This window comes from Pseudopodoces humilis, chromosome 22, assembly GCF_049639895.1.
Source record: "Pseudopodoces humilis isolate 2021_Gansu_Grassland_sample_001 chromosome 22, ASM4963989v1, whole genome shotgun sequence".
NCBI lineage: Eukaryota > Metazoa > Chordata > Aves > Passeriformes > Paridae > Pseudopodoces > Pseudopodoces humilis.
The window spans coordinates 8,979,509-8,998,696 of record NC_142221.1 but is presented as its reverse complement, the minus strand read 5'-3'; the positions used below and the strand labels follow the sequence as shown (position 1 = coordinate 8,998,696).

The window sequence follows — 19,188 nt, the reverse complement described above, 5'->3', positions numbered from 1 at the left end:
TTTTATAATTCTTAGTGTCACAAATCCGTCGCAGTGGAATTGGATTTCTGAGTTCCCTTCTCTGTCTCTACAGAGTAATAATGATTTTTAATAAACTCTCTATAATGATAGTTTTGGGGTGATGTTTTAAAATGGGCTGGTAATTAGGTGCTTGCCAAGCCAGGAAAAATGACAGAGGAAGCTTTCCTTTCCAAAGGACTGGTGTGTGGATTCTTGCAGTCGTGCTGCAGTGGCAAAATCGAACCCCATCTTTAAACTCTACCCCTTAATTTAAATCAAAACAATAAAATGCAGCTGTCTCTTTGCCTTTAGCATGCTCTGGTTGCTTTGCCATCTTGGAAAATACACAGATCATTTATTAGTACCATAAATCAGATGCTATTTGGAGCACAGGAACCCTCCCCGTGCGAACTCATTGTCACAACCTGCTGCTCTTGGCTGGGTTTGGGAAGGAACTGGCAACACAAGGTATCAGGTGCTGCCCAATCCAGACCCTAAATGCATCCTTGGGAGGTTGGTTCTGAGCTGGGAAGGGGAAAAGGACAGGACAGGCACATGTGGGTTCATCTTGGGGCAGCCCAGACATCCCTCACCTGATTTATTCTTGTGGAAAAAAAAAGAGGGGGAGTTGGTGCCTCTGAAGGTCAAAGGAAGGAGATAAATTCTGAGCTTCCAAAAGCAAATCAGGAGCCTCAGATCACATCTGAGCTCTAAGCTAGTTTATTACATTAATTAGCTTCTTGCACCAACTCAGGCCTCTGTTTGAAAGCAGCAGCACTGGTTTGGAAGCAGCTGGGAAATGCAGCCCTTACCTGGGCCAGGTGTGTGCAGAGCCCTGGCACTGCAGGATGGAGGCTCCCCAGCCCCCAGGGTGAAGATGATGGTCCTGTTACCAAGATAGAAAAGCCCCACTCAAAACCAGAAGAAACTTTACAATAAGATCTCCCTGCTCTCCCAGGGCTGAGGAGCTGCACTTGCTTCTTACCAATCCAAGGGGAAGGCTGTGGAATTATTCAGCTGGAGCAGGCACTTACGGGGGTGGAGAAGCTTTTTCTGTGTCCCTCATGGAGCTCTTTCTGTGTCCCAAGGAGCCCTCATGGTGCTATTCCTGACCTGAGATGTCCCCTCCTTGCTCAGAGAGTTGCTTCCTCACCCTGCATCACATCAGCTCCATCCCAAACCTCTCACCTCCAGCATTGCTTCCAGGGATTTAGCTGGAAGGAGTCGTTTGGTTTTCAGCTTTTCGCTTCCTCCTCCTGATTTCCTGCTCTCTGGGCCTTGCTCTGTGCTCAGCTCTTGGGATATAAATGCCTGAAAAAAATCGGGCTGCAGCCAGAGAGATCTTTGGTGTGAGGGTGGGAGCATCTCCATCGTGACTCACAGCCTGTCCATCTCCTCCAGGCCTTGTATTCCCAGCTCCCAAAGGCATTTTTCCTTTCAACCTTGGGGTTGTTTTTATCTCCTGTCTGGGCAGATGGCTGTGGGCAGGCTGGGGGCCTGATCTCTCTGGAGAGAGACACCACACCCCTGGGCCCTGCTGCCAGGTGCTGGGCCTAACAAAATCCAGAAAAAAAATAAAAATTGAGAAATGGAGCATTTCAAGTTGAGACAAAGCAATTTTCCTGGTGTAAAGTGCAAACTTTGTCTGTGTAAGGGATTTCTGCTTCCCTTTGGCTCTCCAGCACACAGAGAGAAGGTTGGAGAAGGGAGCATCACTGCCAAGGTTTGGGGCTGGTACCTTCCCCAGGCTTTGCAAAGCCCTTTGCACTCTCAGCCTCCTTCTCTGTGCAGGTGGCACCTCTTTGGTGTGAAGCTCCCAAGCTCTGCTTAGTGCTGGCCCTGGCTCCTGCTCTTGCAGGACTTGCACTGCCTTCTTTCCTGGTTTTATTTCTTCTTTTTTATTCTTTTTTCCACCCCTGCTTAATATGGCTTAATTTCAGGGAAAATAAATCTTGTCATTACATCTCTACTCCCACATCCTTCCTCTGCTAATTGTCCTTGCCCTGGCCTCCCAACAGGCTCCTGGCAGTGGGGTGGAGACTTTTGGAGTCCTCTGCTCCATCTGGGAGCTTCTCTGCTGTTCCTGAGCATGGCTGAGGCTTTGTTCTGTGGTTGTGTGCAGGATGCCGAGGGCTCCACGTGTCTGCACTTGGCAGCCAAGAAGGGGCACTATGACGTGGTGCAGTACCTGCTCTCCAACGGGAAGATGGATGTCAACTGCCAGGTGAGACCTTCCCTGGCCCAGGAGCTGCTTTGCCCAGCTCAGGGACTCCCTCAGCAGATTTGCAGTTTCTCCTTGTAGAGCCTGTTGCTCCAGGGTGTCCCTGTGCTTTTCCTGGTGAGGGGATCACGGGCAATGGTGTGGGATGGGCTGAGCCTGGCCCTTGTGGGGTTTGCCCATTGCCCTGGGGTGAGACAGAGCTGCGCCTGGGGCAAGGGCAGGTCCCCCAGGCTTCTCAGGGAGTTTCTCCAAGGCCTTTTACACACCCTGGGTGTTCTTTGTGCTTTCTGGACAGCTTGAACAAGCTGGGGATGCAGAGCCAGCCTGCTGGGCTGGAATAAACTCCAGCTGGCTCAGGCGTGCTGCTCCCAGTCACGCTGGGCTCTGCAGGACCTGCAGCAGAAGGGGAAGGAGGAGAGACAGGGGAGGGCAGCAGGAGGCTGTGTCTGTCCCCTGTGTCACCCCTTGCTGTCCCTGCCCAGGATGACGGTGGCTGGACGCCGATGATCTGGGCCACGGAGTACAAGCACATCGAGCTGGTGAAGCTGCTGCTGGCCAAGGGCTCGGACATCAACATCCGTGACAACGTAAGGCTCCTCTGGAATCTCCTGCCGAAATTCCAGTCTCTCTTTAAACCCCAGACACGCCCAAGGTGATGGATTTTGGGCTCAGTCCCTTGTCACAGTGTGAGTGAAGAGAGTTCTCACAGAGTGAGAGAGTTTTCCTGCATTTTGGGAAGAGGTTTGGCAGCTTGTGGAATGTCCTTTCCCTCCAGCTGCTCTGTCACAGCCTGGGAGGAGGCTGGAGGAATTCAGCTCTGGTTCCCATCCCTCTGTGCCCTCTGTGCTGCCACTGGACACTGCACCAGGCAGATCCCCTGTAGTCCAGACTTACCATGTCCCAGGCCAGTGATTCTGGGTGTGGGTTAGGGGCACCCTGTGTGCCTTTTGAGGAGAATGAACTCGTATTTGTGGGGCTGGGCACTCTGCCAGCAGCTGTCAAAGCCTGGCTTTTCCTGGGCATCGCTGCCACGAAGCTCTGATGTGTCCAGAGCAGGGCCAGGCTGGCAGCTCAGGCTGGAGCTGCTCTGCCCTTCAGCTCCATAAATCCTGTTCCAGTGGGATGCACTCACGGAGTCCCTGGGAGCTCGGTGGGACCCCCCTGGGGCTGTGCCAGCAGCTTTCCCAGGGATTTTCAAGGAAATAGAAAAGATACAAAGGAGATACTGTCTGCTTTTTTCCCAGCCTTCTCCAGGGGAGTCATTGTATCAGCACTGCTCCTCTTTTCTTCTTATGCTATGTTTCTGGTGTTTTTCTTGGAGTCTCTATGGATATTGCAGTGTGGTGTCTCACCCCACTCCTGGCAGGGTCCAGGGCCAGGTTGGACAAGGTTTGGAGCAGCCTGGGAATAGTGGAAAGTGTCCCTGTCCATGGCAGGGAGTGGCACTGGATGACTTTGAGTTCTCTTCCAAACCAAACCTCTCTGTGTTTCAGTGGTTTAACCCCAGCCAGTCACCAAGCCCCTCACAGCCCCTGGCTCACTCCCCCACCAAAGGGGAGAGAATCAGAAGGGTAAAAGGTAGAAAAAGACCTGTGGGTTGAGATACAGTTTAATAGGGAAAGCCAAAGCCACAACACACACAAAACAGGGAATTCATTCCCTGCTTCCCATGGTTGAGCAGCTGTTCATGAGAGCAGGGCCCCACCCTTGCAACAGTGACCTGGGAGGACAAAAAACATCACTCCAAGCATCCCCCTTCCTCCTTCTTTCCCCACATGATATCCTGAGCTGATGTCAGATGGTCTGGAATATCCCTTTGGTCAGGGTCACCTGTCCTGCTGTGTCCTCCCAGCTCTCTGTGTCCCCAGTGAGGGGGGAGGACCAGAGCAGGCTCTGTGTCAGCAGCGGTAAAAACATCTCTGTCACCACCCCTGTGTTCAGATCAGCCACTGGGAGAAAGATTAACTCTACCCCTGCCAAACCCTGCACATTTAGATAGTTCCCAGTTCCCAGGCAGGTCTGGATCCAATCCTATTCCTAAAAACAAAAGTCAAGGTGAGAGGGGGCTTTTGGGGCTGTACATCTGCTTGCTGACTCTGAACAAAACACACTCTTTGATCTGTCACAGCTTCAAGATCACACATTAATGATGAACATCAAATCAACAATTTACTTGAAAGAAAACTCTGCTCTTACCAGCTGTGTGTGTCACACATCCATCCTGGACCCGCAGCTGGGGTGTCCCGATGGATGTGCTTGAGAACAAATGTCACTCGTGCTGGGAAACATCCTGCTCCGAGAGAAATGCTTTTGATTGTGATGATGCTGCTTTTCAGGCAGGAGCAATGCAAGGCAGAGCACCTCTCCAGGTGTCTGTGACCTGTCTGAGCTGCAGCACGTGGGTGCAACCCACAGGGTGGATGTTTTCTCAAGATTGTATGGGATTTTTCTAGATGATGCTGTCAAGGGAACCAGGAGCTGGGTAGAAAAGTGTCTCCCCCTTCCCTGATGTGTGGCAATAGCTCCCTATTTAAGGCAGGACCTTAAGTTATGTGGTAACAGCTCAAACACTCCAGCAGCAGCTTTGTTTTTGCTTTAAAAAGAAGAAAAAAGGAGAATAGCTGGGTGATCATTACTATCATTTCACTGTTGTCATCGACGTCTTTAGAGCCTGTCATGGGGAAGGGATCGACGTGTGCTGCAAATTGCAGTGTAACAGAAAACAGGATCATCCCTTAAAATATCTCCATCAAAAAGATGAGTGTTCAGCTATTTCCAGTGCTGCTGGTGAGAGATGAGTACATACAGTATTTAAGAGATGCCTGGAGTCAGATTGATTGCTTACCCCATGGCTCCTGGTTCTCTTTTTGGCACCTTCACGTACCCTATGTGCTCTTTTTCTGCTTAATTTCGTGCTGTGCTCTTTTTTTCCCTAATTTTGCTGCCCTAGGAGGCACAGTAGCTTTCTTGGCTGTTGGGGCTGGGGAAACTCAGCTTCCAGCCTTTTCCAGCATGTTTGTTCATGTCTGTCACCCCTCTCCTGGATTGATCCAGATTGGTTTGTGGCTTGGAGACAGACGAGCTGTCTGTGCGTGTGTAGGGAAGGTGATGGATTGCCTTGTGTGCAGCCTCCCCATCCCTGGTGTGCTTGGATGGAGTGAGAACTCCCTGTTTGGCTGCTCTAGGGTTTCCCTGTCCACTCTGGCATTCCCAGGGTGGGGATGGTGGGGATGAACGCTGCAGGTGCGGAGCTGAAGGAAGGTGGCATCCCAAAGCCACGGGGTTTTAAACAATCTCCACTCTGTTCTCTTTTCCCTCCAGGAGGAAAACATTTGTTTGCACTGGGCTGCTTTTTCTGGCTGTGTTGACATAGCTGAGATCCTGCTGGCAGCAAAGTGTGACCTGCACGCCGTGAACATCCACGGGGACTCGCCCCTGCACATCGCGGCCCGAGAGAACCGCTACGAGTGTGTGGTGTAAGTGCCCTGCTCACCCCACTCCCTGCCTCCCTCAGTGCTGCCTGCCAGGCTCAGGAGAGCCTCTGAAACGCCTTTGGTCTTCACACAGAGCCCAGGATTGGGATGGAGGCCTTCTTTTTCTCCCAGGGGTGGGGTGTGTGAGGTACCAGCTGCTGCCAGAGCTGGTCAGAAAATGCGGCGTGTTCTGGAGTCTGAGGGGCTGTGCTCAGCCTGGGCTTCCCAGCAGGAAGGTGTCAGGCTTCCTTGATTAAAGCTTTTTTTCCCCACAACTAGCATGGTAACAGGGCTTTTCCTTTGCTTCATCCCTGCTCTGAATAAAGCCATCATGTTCTCACCAAAAGCTGGTGAGTATAAACAAGGGCCATGTCCACCAGCAGTTTCCTGTGGCACTTTTCCATTTCCAGCCTACTCTTCCCACCCCATATCTTTCCCTGCCAGAGAGAGTTTCAAGCCTGTCTGAAGTTAGGCTGGTACCAGCAGGGTACCTGAAGCAAGGCAAGGTTTGCCCAGAGCTCTCATGGGTGCCCAGAGCTCCAGTCTGTGGCTTCTGTCAGAAGGATTCATTGAACCATGCTTAATAAAGAAAACTCAGGTGATTATTCACTACTACAGATTCTTCCTTGTCCCCTGAGGGCTGGCTGGAGGATGTGATTCAGCTTGTTATCCCCTTGCCTGGTTTCTCCTGGGGAATCCTTACCCTTCCTTGCTGTTTTGCAGTCTCTTTCTTTCCCGTGGCTCGGATGTCACTTTAAAGAACAAGGAGGGTGAGACCCCGCTCCAGTGCTCCAGCCTTAACTCTCAGGTCTGGGTGGCCCTACAGATGAACAAGACTCTCAAAGAATCGTCTTCTGAGAAGCCTGCCCAGATAGACAAGGTGGTGAGCAGGTGAGAATAGGGCTGGCTTTGCTTGTGGGTCATGAAGTTGAGCCTTTGCACAGGGGCCTGGCTTAAGAAAGAACTGTGTAGCTTCTTAAACTGGTGTGAAGGTCAGTGTGAGCTTAGCAAGAACTAATCCCATGTTGAATCAGCCCATGGCTTGCAAATCCATCCTCCAAATGGAAATATTCACAAGCACAAAGAACCATCTGTAAGGCAGGGTGGGAAAACGTGAGCTCTGTTCTAATCTGAATGTCTTGGAGTGCTCAGCGCTCAAAGCCAGTGATTCTGCCCCAGGATGGCATTTGAATGGCCCCTTGTCTGGGGGGACTTTCCTTCTGTGACAGTTTTTTCTCCACTGACAGAGACATTGCCCGGGGTTACGAGCGGATCCCCATTCCCTGTGTCAATTCCGTGGACAGTGAGCCCTGCCCCAGCAATTACAAATACGTGTCACAGAACTGTGTCACCTCCCCGATGGACATTGACAGGAACATCACTCATTTACAGGTGAGGGGTTGTGCTTGGGTCCTGTTCTGGGCTGTGCAGCACTCCTCAGGACAGATTTGTAGTTCCAGATGGGAATGTTGAGTCCTGATATCACCAACAAATTCCAGCTAAGGCTGAGTGCCTCACCTCCAGCTCTTATTGTAGGAGATGGGATTTAAATTTTCAGTTTTGAGGCTTTAGCTGTAGCATTGGCCATCTGGTGCTGGCTGATGTAGCTCCCATTTATCCTTCTGCTCTCCTCTGAGGCTGGAGAGTCGGGGATTTGTTGGGACACCTTCCCCGTGCTGCCTTCCCGTGGACTGCAGCGCCCAGGCCGAGGTCTTGGCTGTGACACTCTGGTGTCACTTGGAGCTTTCCTTGTCCTCAGGTGTGGAGAGCAGCTCACAGGGCATGGGGAGGGTTAACAGCAGGGGAACATCCTCTCCTGAGGCTGGCTCAGAATGAGATCCTTCCTTGCCAGGCAGAGTCCTTCGGTGCTCATTGCACACAGAAATAAAGAATGGAGTAAAACTGCCATGGAACGGTGGAGCTGGTGATCCTTCTGGCCCAGAAGCTGCAGCAAGAGGAGGAGATGTGGTTTCCTGACCCAGTCACCAGTTGCAGTCTCAGTTGTGTGGGTGGTGTGGAATTAACCCTTTGTTTCTCTTGCAGTATTGTGTCTGTATAGACGACTGCTCCTCCAGTAACTGCATGTGTGGCCAGCTCAGCATGCGCTGCTGGTACGACAAGGTGAGGACACACAGCCCCCTCCTGGCTCACACCAGGGCTTGGGAGCTAAATTTTGCCTAATTCAGTTCCTTGCACAGCTCAGAGCCAGGCTGGACAGGGCTTGGAGCAACCCTGGTCTAGAGGGAAATGTCCCTGCCCATGGAAGGGAAGGAGCTGAGCTTTAAGGCCCTTTCCAACCCAAACCATTCCCTGCTTCTGTAATTCCAGCTCCTTTCTTCTTGACTTAAAATGCCTGAAGTTACAGTCTCAGCTCTGAGACATGTGTGATAATCCAAGCTGTGTGCTCAGGGCAGCTTTTCTTGTGTTATTTATTTGTGTTCCTCTCGTGCCAACTGAGCCATTAATTACACCCATGTGATAGGGAGCATTTAATAATCCATGCATGAAATCAGCTTCCATTTCAGAGCAACGTGGGAAGTGCTGTAAGATGTAAACAAAGGGAGAAGAGTAGACAGAGAATTTTTTTTTTTAATCTGCTTTTATTTGTTGTGATTCCTCTGGATGAAGGAAAAGATAAGGTTTTTTCACTGTCAGAAAGTCAGGTTTGTTTTGGGTAAATGCTTCAACCCTCCAGGGAGGTTTTGAGATTCATCTTTGGGCAGGTGCTACAAAGATCAGAAGTTCTGTGAATCTCTGCAGGTTTCTCCCAGGGGGAGTGTTGGCATCTTTCTTGGCTTTCTAGCCATTTATTTACACATTAATAGGTGATTACACCTCTCAAGCCTTAAAAGCCACATTTGTTAAATATGATAAATTGCATCCATCACTTCCTTAGTCCTGTATGTTGGTAAATAATTGAATTGTAGCTTTTTTTGGGAGTGTTATTTGGGAAGGTAGTGTGGTTCACAGAACTGGCCTTGGACTCTGCAAGTTCAGGCTTTATTCCAGAGGCAGACTAAGCATCCACTTCTCCCCTCCAGCACAGCAAATGGCAATAATGATGATGCACACCAGTTTTCTGCACAGCACTGGGAGGTATTTTTTTAATGCTGTGTAGGGTGATAGCAGGCAGCAAAAATCCAAATTCTCTGGCTGTTTGTCAGCTGTGGGTGACTGTGCTGCTGTCAGGGTAGAGCAAAACCTCTGCAGAACCTGAGCTCTGACGCTGGGTTTGGGGCATGACTCCACCGTGGGGTTCTCTGGGCTGTTTTTACCCTTGGGGGAAATTTCTGCCTGTGGTTTTGGGGGTCCCAGGAGCAGACAATAACCCAGTGTGGGGTTTTTTGTCCTTCAGGATGGCCGACTCCTGCCTGAGTTCAACATGGCTGAGCCCCCCCTGATCTTTGAGTGCAACCACGCGTGCTCGTGCTGGAGAACCTGCAGGAACCGGGTGGTGCAGAACGGCCTCAGGTGAGCAGGAGGGGCAAACACAGCTGATCTGGGCAGGACCAACCCCAAAGCCATGAGATTTCTGGCTCTCAGCTCCCCCATAATCCCACAAAACCCAGCACAGAAGCTGGGGCTGGTGGGATGGAAGCGGGTTCCTGCCTGCTGCCGGTGGGAATGAAGCAGCAGTGGGTTGATGAGCTCAATTAACATCTCAGTTAATATTTGCACCCTGCCCATGGCACCATCAGGTGGGAACTGCAGTGTTCTTTCATCAGCTGACCATAAAACATACAAATGGCTTGTGGGTTTGCATGCACTGCCCAAGTGTCTCAGGGGGGGAGCTGAGAAGGACATGACAGCAGCAGAGTCTGAATTCCGAAGATCTTGTAAGCCAGCAGTCTAGATTGGAAATACAGGCCAGCATGCCCAGACTTGGCTGCTTAAAATTTCCATGTTCTTGGCATGATTCCCCCTGAATTAGATACCTGAATGCCTGTTGGCCTCGCTGCTCCAGCTTAGACCGTTGGGATTTTGGTGCCTAGCTAAAAATGCCAATGTTCTGGTTTGGTTTTGGTGGAGTTTGCCACTGCACTAAGTTCAAAGGGATCCCACTTGAAAAAAAAAAAAAAAAGACCTTTTTGAATTTCTTTGTGGTGCTGACAACACTCTTTTTGCAAGCTTTGTAGTTTCAATGACATTTTGCAGTGTTAAAAATAAGCAAGGAAGAAACTGGATGTGTTTCCTCAGAACTTTACCTCTCCCTGGTTTTCCCTGCCAAGCTCCGGTGCGTCCGTGGGTGTTTCTTTAGGAGCTGTACAGCTAGAGCTGTTGCTTTGGCATTTTTTTGCCTTGCTGAAGTGTTTTTTTCTGAAAGATGGGAAGGGTTGGGAACACAGCCACGAGCTGGGGGGAGCAGCTCTGCTGGGAAGGAGGGTCTGGGCAGAGCTCACAGTCCCTGGGGAGGCAGAGGGGAAGGCTCCTGCCTTGGGGCTGCAGCTGCCACAGGGGTGCTGCTGCTCCGTTTTCAGTGTTTTCTTGATCAGATTGGCTCCAAATTACCTCTGCCTGGCAGAGCACACGTATCCAGCTGGCAGCCTGGCCCAGCTCAGCTGGCAGGCTCGGCTCAGAGCCACGGCCCCACTGCCACCAGTGTCGGCTCCAGCGCAGAGCTCAGATCTGAGCCGGGCTCTGCTCTGCTCTGCTGGACAAGCCAAAACCTGGGGGAGCTTCCCCAAGGCCCAAACCCAGTGTTAGACCTTGTTTCTCGGAGAGCAGTCACTCCCCTGAGGTCATGCTTTGCCCTGGTGAAGCTGTGGGCAAACAGGATAAAACTGACATCCCTGGTTTGAGCTGACAGTGCAGGAGGGAGTGGGTGGGGGGAAGAGAAGTACTGGGAAAAGCAACAGGGTGAAGTTAAGGTGAGCATCAGATTTCACTTAATTCCGATAACAGCGTTGCTGAGAGTGGGTTTTGGTTCCCTCAGGGATAGAGCAAGCTTTTCCTAGCCCTGGCGACTGTTCATCCTGCACTTAACTCAGGTTCTGGCTGAGCACGAGGCAGAATGACTTACAGGATTGTTTCTCTGCCTATAAACCCCATCAGTAAAATTCCACAGAGCAGCTATTATACCAAGAAGTCTCAAGTTGCAGCTTTTCTTTCTTGTCTTTCATCCAGGCAGCTGGATATGATGGAATTGCTGAATGCCCTGGCTTTGGCAGAGGGCAGAGGGGTCAGAGCACTTAGCTCAAGGTGTTCTTTAGTCCCTGGGAGCTCCTTGCCTTCCCCTTCAGCACCACTCCCTGCACGGCTCCACTGCTGTAAATCCTCTTCCACCTTCCCTGCTTCTCCCAGGGCTGTGTGGAGGGGGAGGAAATGCTGCTGGTGGCATTCTGATATCCTCTGTAAATCATCATCACACACAGCATCTAGCCCTGGTACCTTTCCCTTGTCCCTGGGCTGTTTCCATGCCAGCATCTGCCCACAGCTGGGAGCGGTGGGAGTGGAGCATCCCTGCAGGGTGAGAACGGGAGGGTGAATATTAAAATCCTCTGGGAGCGTGTGGTGATGGAAGGTGCTGGCTTTTTGCTCATCTCTCCGTGAAAATCCATTCTTTCCATGGAGTGCTGCCATCAGTGTGGCTTCATTTCCTCTCTTCCTCTTTCCCAGGACTCGGTTGCAGCTTTACCGGACCCAAAAGATGGGCTGGGGAGTGCGGACGATGCAGGACATTCCTCTGGGAACCTTCGTGTGCGAGTAAGTTGGGCAGCTTCCACCATCCCAAAAACCCCAGCACCTCCCAAATCCAACATTGAATTGTTCCACTTCCACCATCCCAAAAACCCCAGCACCTCCCAAATCCAGCTCTGAATTGTGCAGCTTCCACCATCCCAAAAACCCCAGCACCTCCCAAATCCAGCTCTGAATTCTTCCACCATCCCAAAAACCCCCAGCACCTCCCAAATCCAACATTGAATTGTTCCACTTCCACCATCCCAAAAACCCCAGCACCTCCCAAATCCAGCACTGAATTGTTCCACCATCCCAAAAACTCCAGCACTTCCCAAATCCTGCACTGGTTTGTTCCACTTCCACCATCCCAAAAACCCCAGCACTTCTGCAGGGCACACATGGTTTGCTCCCCTTCCAGGAGAGATTTTCATGGCATCGATCCCAGCTGCCTGCCCTCAGCCAGAGGTTTCCTGACTCCACTTCCTGCCCTGTCCATCCTTCTCCCAGTGTGGAGCTTTCTCCACTGCCCTCTGTCCTGCTGGGATCTGTGCTCAGCTCTTCCCCCTTTTTGAAACACAAGTGATGGGTGAAAAACTCTTTGGGTTGTGCTGCAAAATGTGCTCAACTCCCGTGTTTGCCACAGATGTGGGACCCTGCAACTTCCTGTGCTTCAGTCCTGCCTTCTCCAGAGGTTTTCCAGTGGCACAGCTCTGATTCAGCAGAATGATGAAGCACTTGGGGTTAAGCACATGTTTTGGCCCTGACTCAATAAAGTACTTAGGCACAGAAATGTTCAGATTTATGTCAAAACCTGTCATCAGAGCTCATGGTTTGAGGCTTTAAAGTGGTGTATGTACTTTATTAAATAGTTTGGGAAGTGCTTCCTTCATTGCAATACTACACTGACTGAAGACCTTCTAAATAAGGCTGGACTTGTGTCCATAGTGGAAACAGGTTTTTAGGGCTAGATATTGAAGAAACACTTGGCCAATTCACTGCAGTGAATCAAAATTATCTTTATTTTTTCTTTTAGAAATAATCTTCCTCAATCCCCCCCCCAAATCCATCACACATCAATAACCCAGCTGTTTCACTGCTGGGTGTTATCTTCATTAGCTAAATTGCTCAAAATATCCTGGGAAATACATGAGGGGCAGACACAAATGTTTTGTTTTGGGATGTGAATGGTACAAGCACTGCAGTGGGACAACCTGAGTCTGACCAGGAACTTCAGGAGTTCATGTGTTGATCTTGGCCAGCAGAGAGATTTGCAAAAAGGAGCCTTAGCCCTCAGGAAAAAATAAATGGACTTTTAATATGAAAGGGGTTTTAATATCATTAATTTAGTTTTAAATATTATTTAATTTTTATTATGATGTAATTATAAAATAATTATAATAATTATTATAAATTATATATTATATGGTATATTATATCTATTATATCTGTTATATCTATTATATCTATGATATATGATATATGGTATTGTATGTTATATATTATATATTATATATTATATATTATATATTATATATTATATATTATATATTATATATTATATATTATATAATATATATTATATATTATATATTGTATATTATATATTATATTATAATGAAATAATATCTATTGTAATAAAATATTATATCTTTTATATTATAATAAAATATTATAAATAGTTATAAATAACTATTCTAAATAAATAATAATAAAATATTATTTTAAGAGTTGCTCTGAAGAGGTTTTTCCAGAGAAAACCTGGAGTTTGGAGCCAGATTTTCACTGCTGGAAGTGAACAGAGCTCAGTTTGGTGGTTTGGGGCTGGCCAGCACTGCAGCTGTGGTTGCCCATCTGTGGCTGGGCTGCATCCCTGTGTTTCTCTCTCCCCAAAAAGAGGAGTTTGAAGGTGTGATCACCTCATTGCTGTCCCTGTGCCCACAGGTACGTTGGGGAGCTCATCTCCGACTCCGAGGCCGATGTCCGCGAGGAGGACTCCTACCTCTTCGACCTGGACAACAAGGTACAGTGTCTGCAGCTGTCCTGTCCCAAAGCTCAGCTCCTGACTCCTCAAAAGAGGAGCTGCATCTTGATCTGCAGCAAAATCCTGCAGGGAGCAGGGCTGCTGTGCTTTAGTGGGAGCGTGGTTGAAGGCAGATTTGGGGCTGGTTAAACCCAACGTGTGCTGCCCACACCCCCTGGAGCATCCTGAGCTCAATTGTCCAGCTTTTGGTACTCCCAGCCTGGCATCTGTGTGATTGGCAGCTCTCTGAGTTCTTCATAAAGTGGTGATGAGCTGAAAGATTTAAAAAAAAAACCCCAACAAACCCTGTTCACTCATAAAACATCCACCAGCCACCCTGGCACAGGGGCTTGTTCTGCTGTTTGTTCCCCTGCACTGCTCTGTGAGGGCTTTCAGGGCAGAAATTTTGCTTTGCAAAGTAAAATCTCAAAGTTTTCAGCGAGGCCATGACTTCAGACTCCCCCTGGGAAAGGAGAAGTGAGGAAAGGTGAGCTGGGGACTCGCAGGAGTGGGGTGGCTTCCAAGGAAGGCTGTAAAACACTCTGTGCCTTGTTTCTGTCATCAACTTGTGACAAAAAAGCTTCACTTTATTTTTTCTGTTCTCTTTTTTTTTTTTAAAGCAACACCCATTTCAAGAGCTGAGGAAAGATAAATGATGAATCTGGTGTGAAAACAGGGGGTCAGTTAAGAAGTTGAAAAGGATTTTAGCCTGGTTTATGAGGCACCTGGGCCCTGCCCTGCCTCTTGCTCAGCCCTGACTGGCAGCCCTGAGGGAGAACCTCAGTGCTGGCTCCTGGGAATCCTTCAGGGAAACAGGGAGACCAAGCATCTGCAGAAAACCAGGCACCAGATCACTGGGGGATGGTTAAAGCTGCCCATCAGGCTGGGCAGAGAAGGGCAGGGCAGAGCCAGAGGGTCCTGTGTCCTCCAGAGTGATGGGGCATTGCCAAGGCTGGGAATCCCAACCCTGGGGGGCCTGGAGGTCCTGGTGTGTCCCAAAGGAATGGCTTGAATGGACCTGTGCTGTGGTGAGAGTGGTTGGGCTGTCATTTGTGATGTCCCTGTCCCTTGAGTTGTCACTCTCAGCCCCCTGGGAGGTGATCCTGGAGTGTCCCAGGTGCTGCTGTGGATGTCATCCTGCCCCACCGTGGTGTTCCTGTGTGTGAAATGGAGGGAGGGAAATCACTGATTCATGAAATCAGGGCTGGTGACACCGTGTGTGCTCCAGGCCCGTTGGGGTGATGCCTCCCCCAGTTCTGGGGATGTTTTGGATTTTTTCCTGGGCTCCTGCACCCCCAAGTGTGCCCTGGCACAGCTCATCCATTAATGGTCCGAGGTGCTTGTCCAAAAGGGACTTGGAGCACCACTAATGGATCCTTTTGCTTTTGGCCTCTTTGCAACTGAAATTAGCTCCTGTAATTAAAGCCTCTGCTTTGCACAGTCATTCTCTACTGGAATAAAAAAGCCCTGAGGGGGGTTCTTTTATTTTCAAGAAAAACAAAGTATTACTGCTCTCTGGAAAGAGAATTTCTGTGTTCTCACTTTCGCTCTTATCTGCAAAACCCTGTGTTTTCTCAAGGCTCTGGCTTTGTGTTTCCAAGCTGTCATGTTCAATTAGAGGACAGAACAGATGCCTGTTCCCCTGTCCAGGGGCTGGTACCTGTAAAGTGTCTGCGCTGAACATCAACCCCATTGTGCCAAACTGGTGCTTGGACTGGGAGAACTGGTGTGCCAGAGTGTTAAAAACCAGCCCCTGGGGTGTGTGGGGGGTCAGAGTGCCGTGCACTAAACTCTCTTTTCAGGCTACTGTTGAATATTAATTAAATATAAAAGTGTGTGTGTGTGTGTTTTCAGTCCTTTGAAGCCCACAGCGAGTGCCCTGCCCTGCCCTGGCTGTCCCTGGAGCTCTCAGGAGCGTTAATGGGGGGACCAACAGCCTGATTTAACCCAATAAAGCCCAGGCCTAAGCAGCTCTGCCCCGTTTCTCCCCAGGATGGAGAGGTTTACTGCATCGATGCCCGTTTCTATGGCAACATCAGCCGCTTCATCAACCACCTGTGCGAGCCCAACCTCATCCCCGTGCGGGTGTTCATGTCCCACCAGGACCTGCGCTTCCCCAGGATCGCCTTCTTCAGCACCAGGCACATAGAGGCTGGGGAGGAGATCGGGTACGTGTCCCCCCTGCCCCAGGAGAGCTCTGCTGCTCCCCTGCTGCCTCACCCCATCCCTTTGCTCCAGGGCTTTGTCCCCAGGGCCCTTTGGGATCGCCCTGAGGTTTGTAAAGGGTCAGGTTCAACCTGGTCATGCCCTGGGCTGAGCCCCCCTGCCCTGGGCTGAGCAGTGGGGGCAGCAGGGGAGGGGATTCTGCCCCTGTGCTCAGGTGAGACCCCACCTGCAGAGCTGCCCCAGCCCTGGGACCAGCACAGGGAGCACCTGGAGAGATCCAGAGGAGGCTGGAGCCAGGCTGGGAGAGCTGGGGGTGCTCACCTGGAAAGGAGAAGGCTCCAGGGACACCTCAGAGCCCCTGCCAGGGCCTGAAGGGGCTCCAGGAGAGCTGGAGAGGGACTGGGGACAAGGGATGGGGACAAGCCAGAAAATGGCTCCCAGTGCCAGAGGGCAGGGATAGCCTGTATAAAATAAATGAAGAAATCTCCAGTGAGGGTGGGCAGGCCCTGGCACAGAGTGCCCAGGGGAGCTGTGGCTGCCCCTGGATCCCTGGAATGTCCAAGGCCAGGCTGCTGGAGCTCTGGATCCCTGGAATGTCCAAGGCCAGGCTGCTGGAGCTCTCACAAAAGGTGTCCCTGCCCACTGAACAGAGCAATCCTTGAGGTTGCTCCAACCCAAACCCCGCCGGGATTTTCGGAAGCTGTGGCAGTTCCCTGACCCCTCTCGTGTCTCTCTCTCGCAGCTTCGACTACGGGGACAGGTTCTGGGACATCAAAGGCAAATTCTTCAGCTGTCAGTGCGGTTCACCCAAGTGCAAACACTCGAGCTCGGCGCTGGCGCAGCGGCAGGCGAGCACCTCGGCCCAGGACACGCAGGAGAACGGGCTCCCCGACACCAGCTCTGCCACAGCCTCCTTCTGACACCACCTCCCTCCACCCCACAGCTTCACCTACTGCATTTCCATTTAAACAGAAAGAAGAGAGAGACAGAGAGAGAGAAAAAAATAAAAATAAAAAACCAACAAAAAGCGACACAAAACCATGCAAAAAAAAAATTAAATTAAAAAATAATGAAAAAAAAAAAAAAAAAGAAAAGGGGAAAAAAAAAATCAACAAAAAAAAATTGAATAAACCCCGCTCAAGGAAAGCCAAGGGTTTGTGACACTTAGGGCTGTGCCACCGACTGTTACTTGAGGAAGGAGTGAAAGCAAACCCCGCCTCTGTGACGTTCTCCCCTCCCTGCTCCTGGAAAAGCTGCTGGGTTTCACAGCTGTGTGTGCAGGGGTGGCTGTTGCATTTTTTTAATTTCTTTTTTTGCCACCTGAGCTGTCCTTGCCTCCTCTCTGAACGTGCCGAGTGTCGTCAGGGGCAGGGGGAGCCGCTCCCTGCCTGGATCCCTCACCACAATAAACTCTGGATACTTGCTGGGACTTTCCTGGGAGGGAGCTGCCTCTGGGTTTGCTTGGCACAGCCCCAGGGCAGGTTGTGCTGGTTGGTTTTTTTGTTGGTTTGGTTGGGTTATTTTTTTTTTTTTTGGTTGGTTGGTTGGTTTTTTGGTTGTTTTTTTTTTTATATAAATGAATAATTCCTCCCCCATCTCGCAGGACGTTGTGGTGGGGCCCTACAAACACCCTCAATTCTCTCTTTTTTTTTTTTTTTCTCATCTGATGAGAAGAATCCCAGAATCTTTCCAATCCCTGTGATCCCTGGCTCTCTCCCTCCTGGATTTTCTCCGTTCAAAGCAGCTCTGCTCCTGTTCCTGTCTCAGTGTTGGGTTCCTCCGTGAAGGAATTCCCCTCTCCCTCTCCCACCAGTGGTTTTAGAGAGAGAAGGCTGAAGAGGATTTTACAAGACACTAATTCCTAAAGAAAACCAAGTTTCCCCCCTCCTTTTTTTAAAGATAAAGTGAATGAAATATATATTATAGAGGACCTGGACTGGCTGGGGTGGACAGACGTGTGACGGTGAGGAGATCCCAGCTGCCACCAGCTCGTCTGTTCCCATCCCTTTGCTCCACGCTGGGCACCTTGGATCGATTTTTAAGCCACAATGCTATGAGGTTTCAATGAACTGATTTATTTTTTACCATTATTGAAACATCGGGGACAAGCATTAAAAACGTGAGGAAAAAAAAAAAACAAACAACAAAAAAAAGCTTAAAAAGAAAAAAAAACAACAAAAAACAACAAAACCCACAAAAAAAAAATCCCAAAAAAACCAAAACGACAACAAAAAAGAAACCACAAAACAAAACGGTGCTGATTCTGGTGTGATTTTTGCTCACCACGTGAATATAAACTTATCAATTGTATAAAAAGAACAAAGTGATTTTAGTATAAAAAATGCAGGAAAAAAAAAACAAAACTTTTTTTAAATTGTTAGTATTGTAGTGTGAATAAATTTGCCATCACCTTTTGTGTGGTGGCTGGGCAGGTCATTATCTTAATTTTTTGGTTTTTTTTTTTTTTTTGCATATATCTTTAAATACTGTAATTAGTGCAGTAACAAGTTTTTTTGTTTTTTTGGTTTTTTTGTTCATCTCTTCTAGAACATTCATAATGCCATCATGTTTATTATTATTATTTTTTTCTGTTAATGTTTTTGACAGTTTTAAAGGAGCAGCCTTTTGGCTCTGATCATTTTCTTGTTCTGTTTTCAATGAAATCAATAAAAAAAAAAAGTAAAAAAAAAAAAGTGCTTTAAAAGGAGTTTGGGGTTGTTTTTTTTAAAAAAAAAATTGTGTCATATAAAAATTTGGGAGGCTGAATTCCAATCAGGATGGGCAGCACTGAGGTTTGGGGATCCTGGGATGTCTCTCCAGGGGAGAAAATGAAATAAAATCCCCTTCCCTCTCTTTGTGCTGCTGTGACCTCCTCTGATGAGGAAATATGAGCCAGGCTGATGGTTATCCTGCAGCCCAGGTAAGAGTTATAAAATCTCTATAAATGTAGAATTTCACCCCACATCTCATTTCTGAGCCTTTGCCAGAGCTGGAAGAAATATTACTTTATCTCCCTGCTAGCACAGAATATTCCCTCGTTGTCTGAAGGAGCTCCCTTATCACCCTTTTAATTTCCTTTCTGGTGCTCCAAGCAGGATGAAAATCCTCTGCTGCTGTCACTGGAGGCAGGGCAGGGGCTCCATGTCCTGGCTGAGGGGGAGAAGCAGCCTGAGTTTTAAGGTTGCAGAGGGATGGCAGAGATGAGAGCACAGCAGAGGTCAGGCTCAGCCCCCCTGTCCCTTCCCCAGCCCCAGAAATTGCCTGAACACCCAGAAAAAATCAGATATTGCTGGGTGCTGCCTGTGGGGAACAGCGTGCTTCTCCTGGGGAGGTGGGACAAGCTCAGCCCCACAGCTGAGTCTTCGCCTTTTAATCTCAGTTTAACAGTGTGGGAGTCACTGAAGAGGGCTGGGGACTGGGCTCGGGCTCTGCTGGTGGCACTGGGGACACAGCAGCTCTTGCTGGAGGTGCCTGTGTGCCTCGGGAGGGGACCTGGCCAGGGAGTGACACCTGGGCCACCTCTGCAGCATCACGGGGACCCCAGCAGGGAAATGCCCCCGTGGAAGTTTTTAATGCAGAAATGCTCTCCAGCCCTCTGGGATGGGTGGGGAGTGGAAGGAAGGAAGGAA

General features: G+C 49.5%; 1 protein-coding gene across 14 annotated transcripts in view; it reads left to right on the top strand.

Annotated features, from left to right (window-relative positions):
- Nucleotides 1-16,979, top strand: part of LOC102099526 (histone-lysine N-methyltransferase EHMT1) — a 108,198-nt gene extending 91,219 nt beyond the window's left edge. For all 14 annotated transcript variants that reach the window (XM_014256307.2, XM_014256313.2, XM_005527186.3 and 11 more), the window contains 11 exons: nt 2,123-2,224; nt 2,704-2,808; nt 5,543-5,697; nt 6,418-6,585; nt 6,942-7,086; nt 7,738-7,815; nt 9,050-9,165; nt 11,311-11,397; nt 13,315-13,393; nt 15,386-15,561; nt 16,302-16,979. In XM_014256307.2, the coding sequence (XP_014111782.2) occupies nt 2,123-2,224; nt 2,704-2,808; nt 5,543-5,697; nt 6,418-6,585; nt 6,942-7,086; nt 7,738-7,815; nt 9,050-9,165; nt 11,311-11,397; nt 13,315-13,393; nt 15,386-15,561; nt 16,302-16,479 (1,389 nt within the window). In that variant the 3' untranslated portion in view covers nt 16,480-16,979. The remainder of the gene's footprint in view (nt 1-2,122; nt 2,225-2,703; nt 2,809-5,542; nt 5,698-6,417; nt 6,586-6,941; nt 7,087-7,737; nt 7,816-9,049; nt 9,166-11,310; nt 11,398-13,314; nt 13,394-15,385; nt 15,562-16,301) is intronic.
- The last annotated feature ends 2,209 nt before the right edge of the window (nt 16,980-19,188 follow it).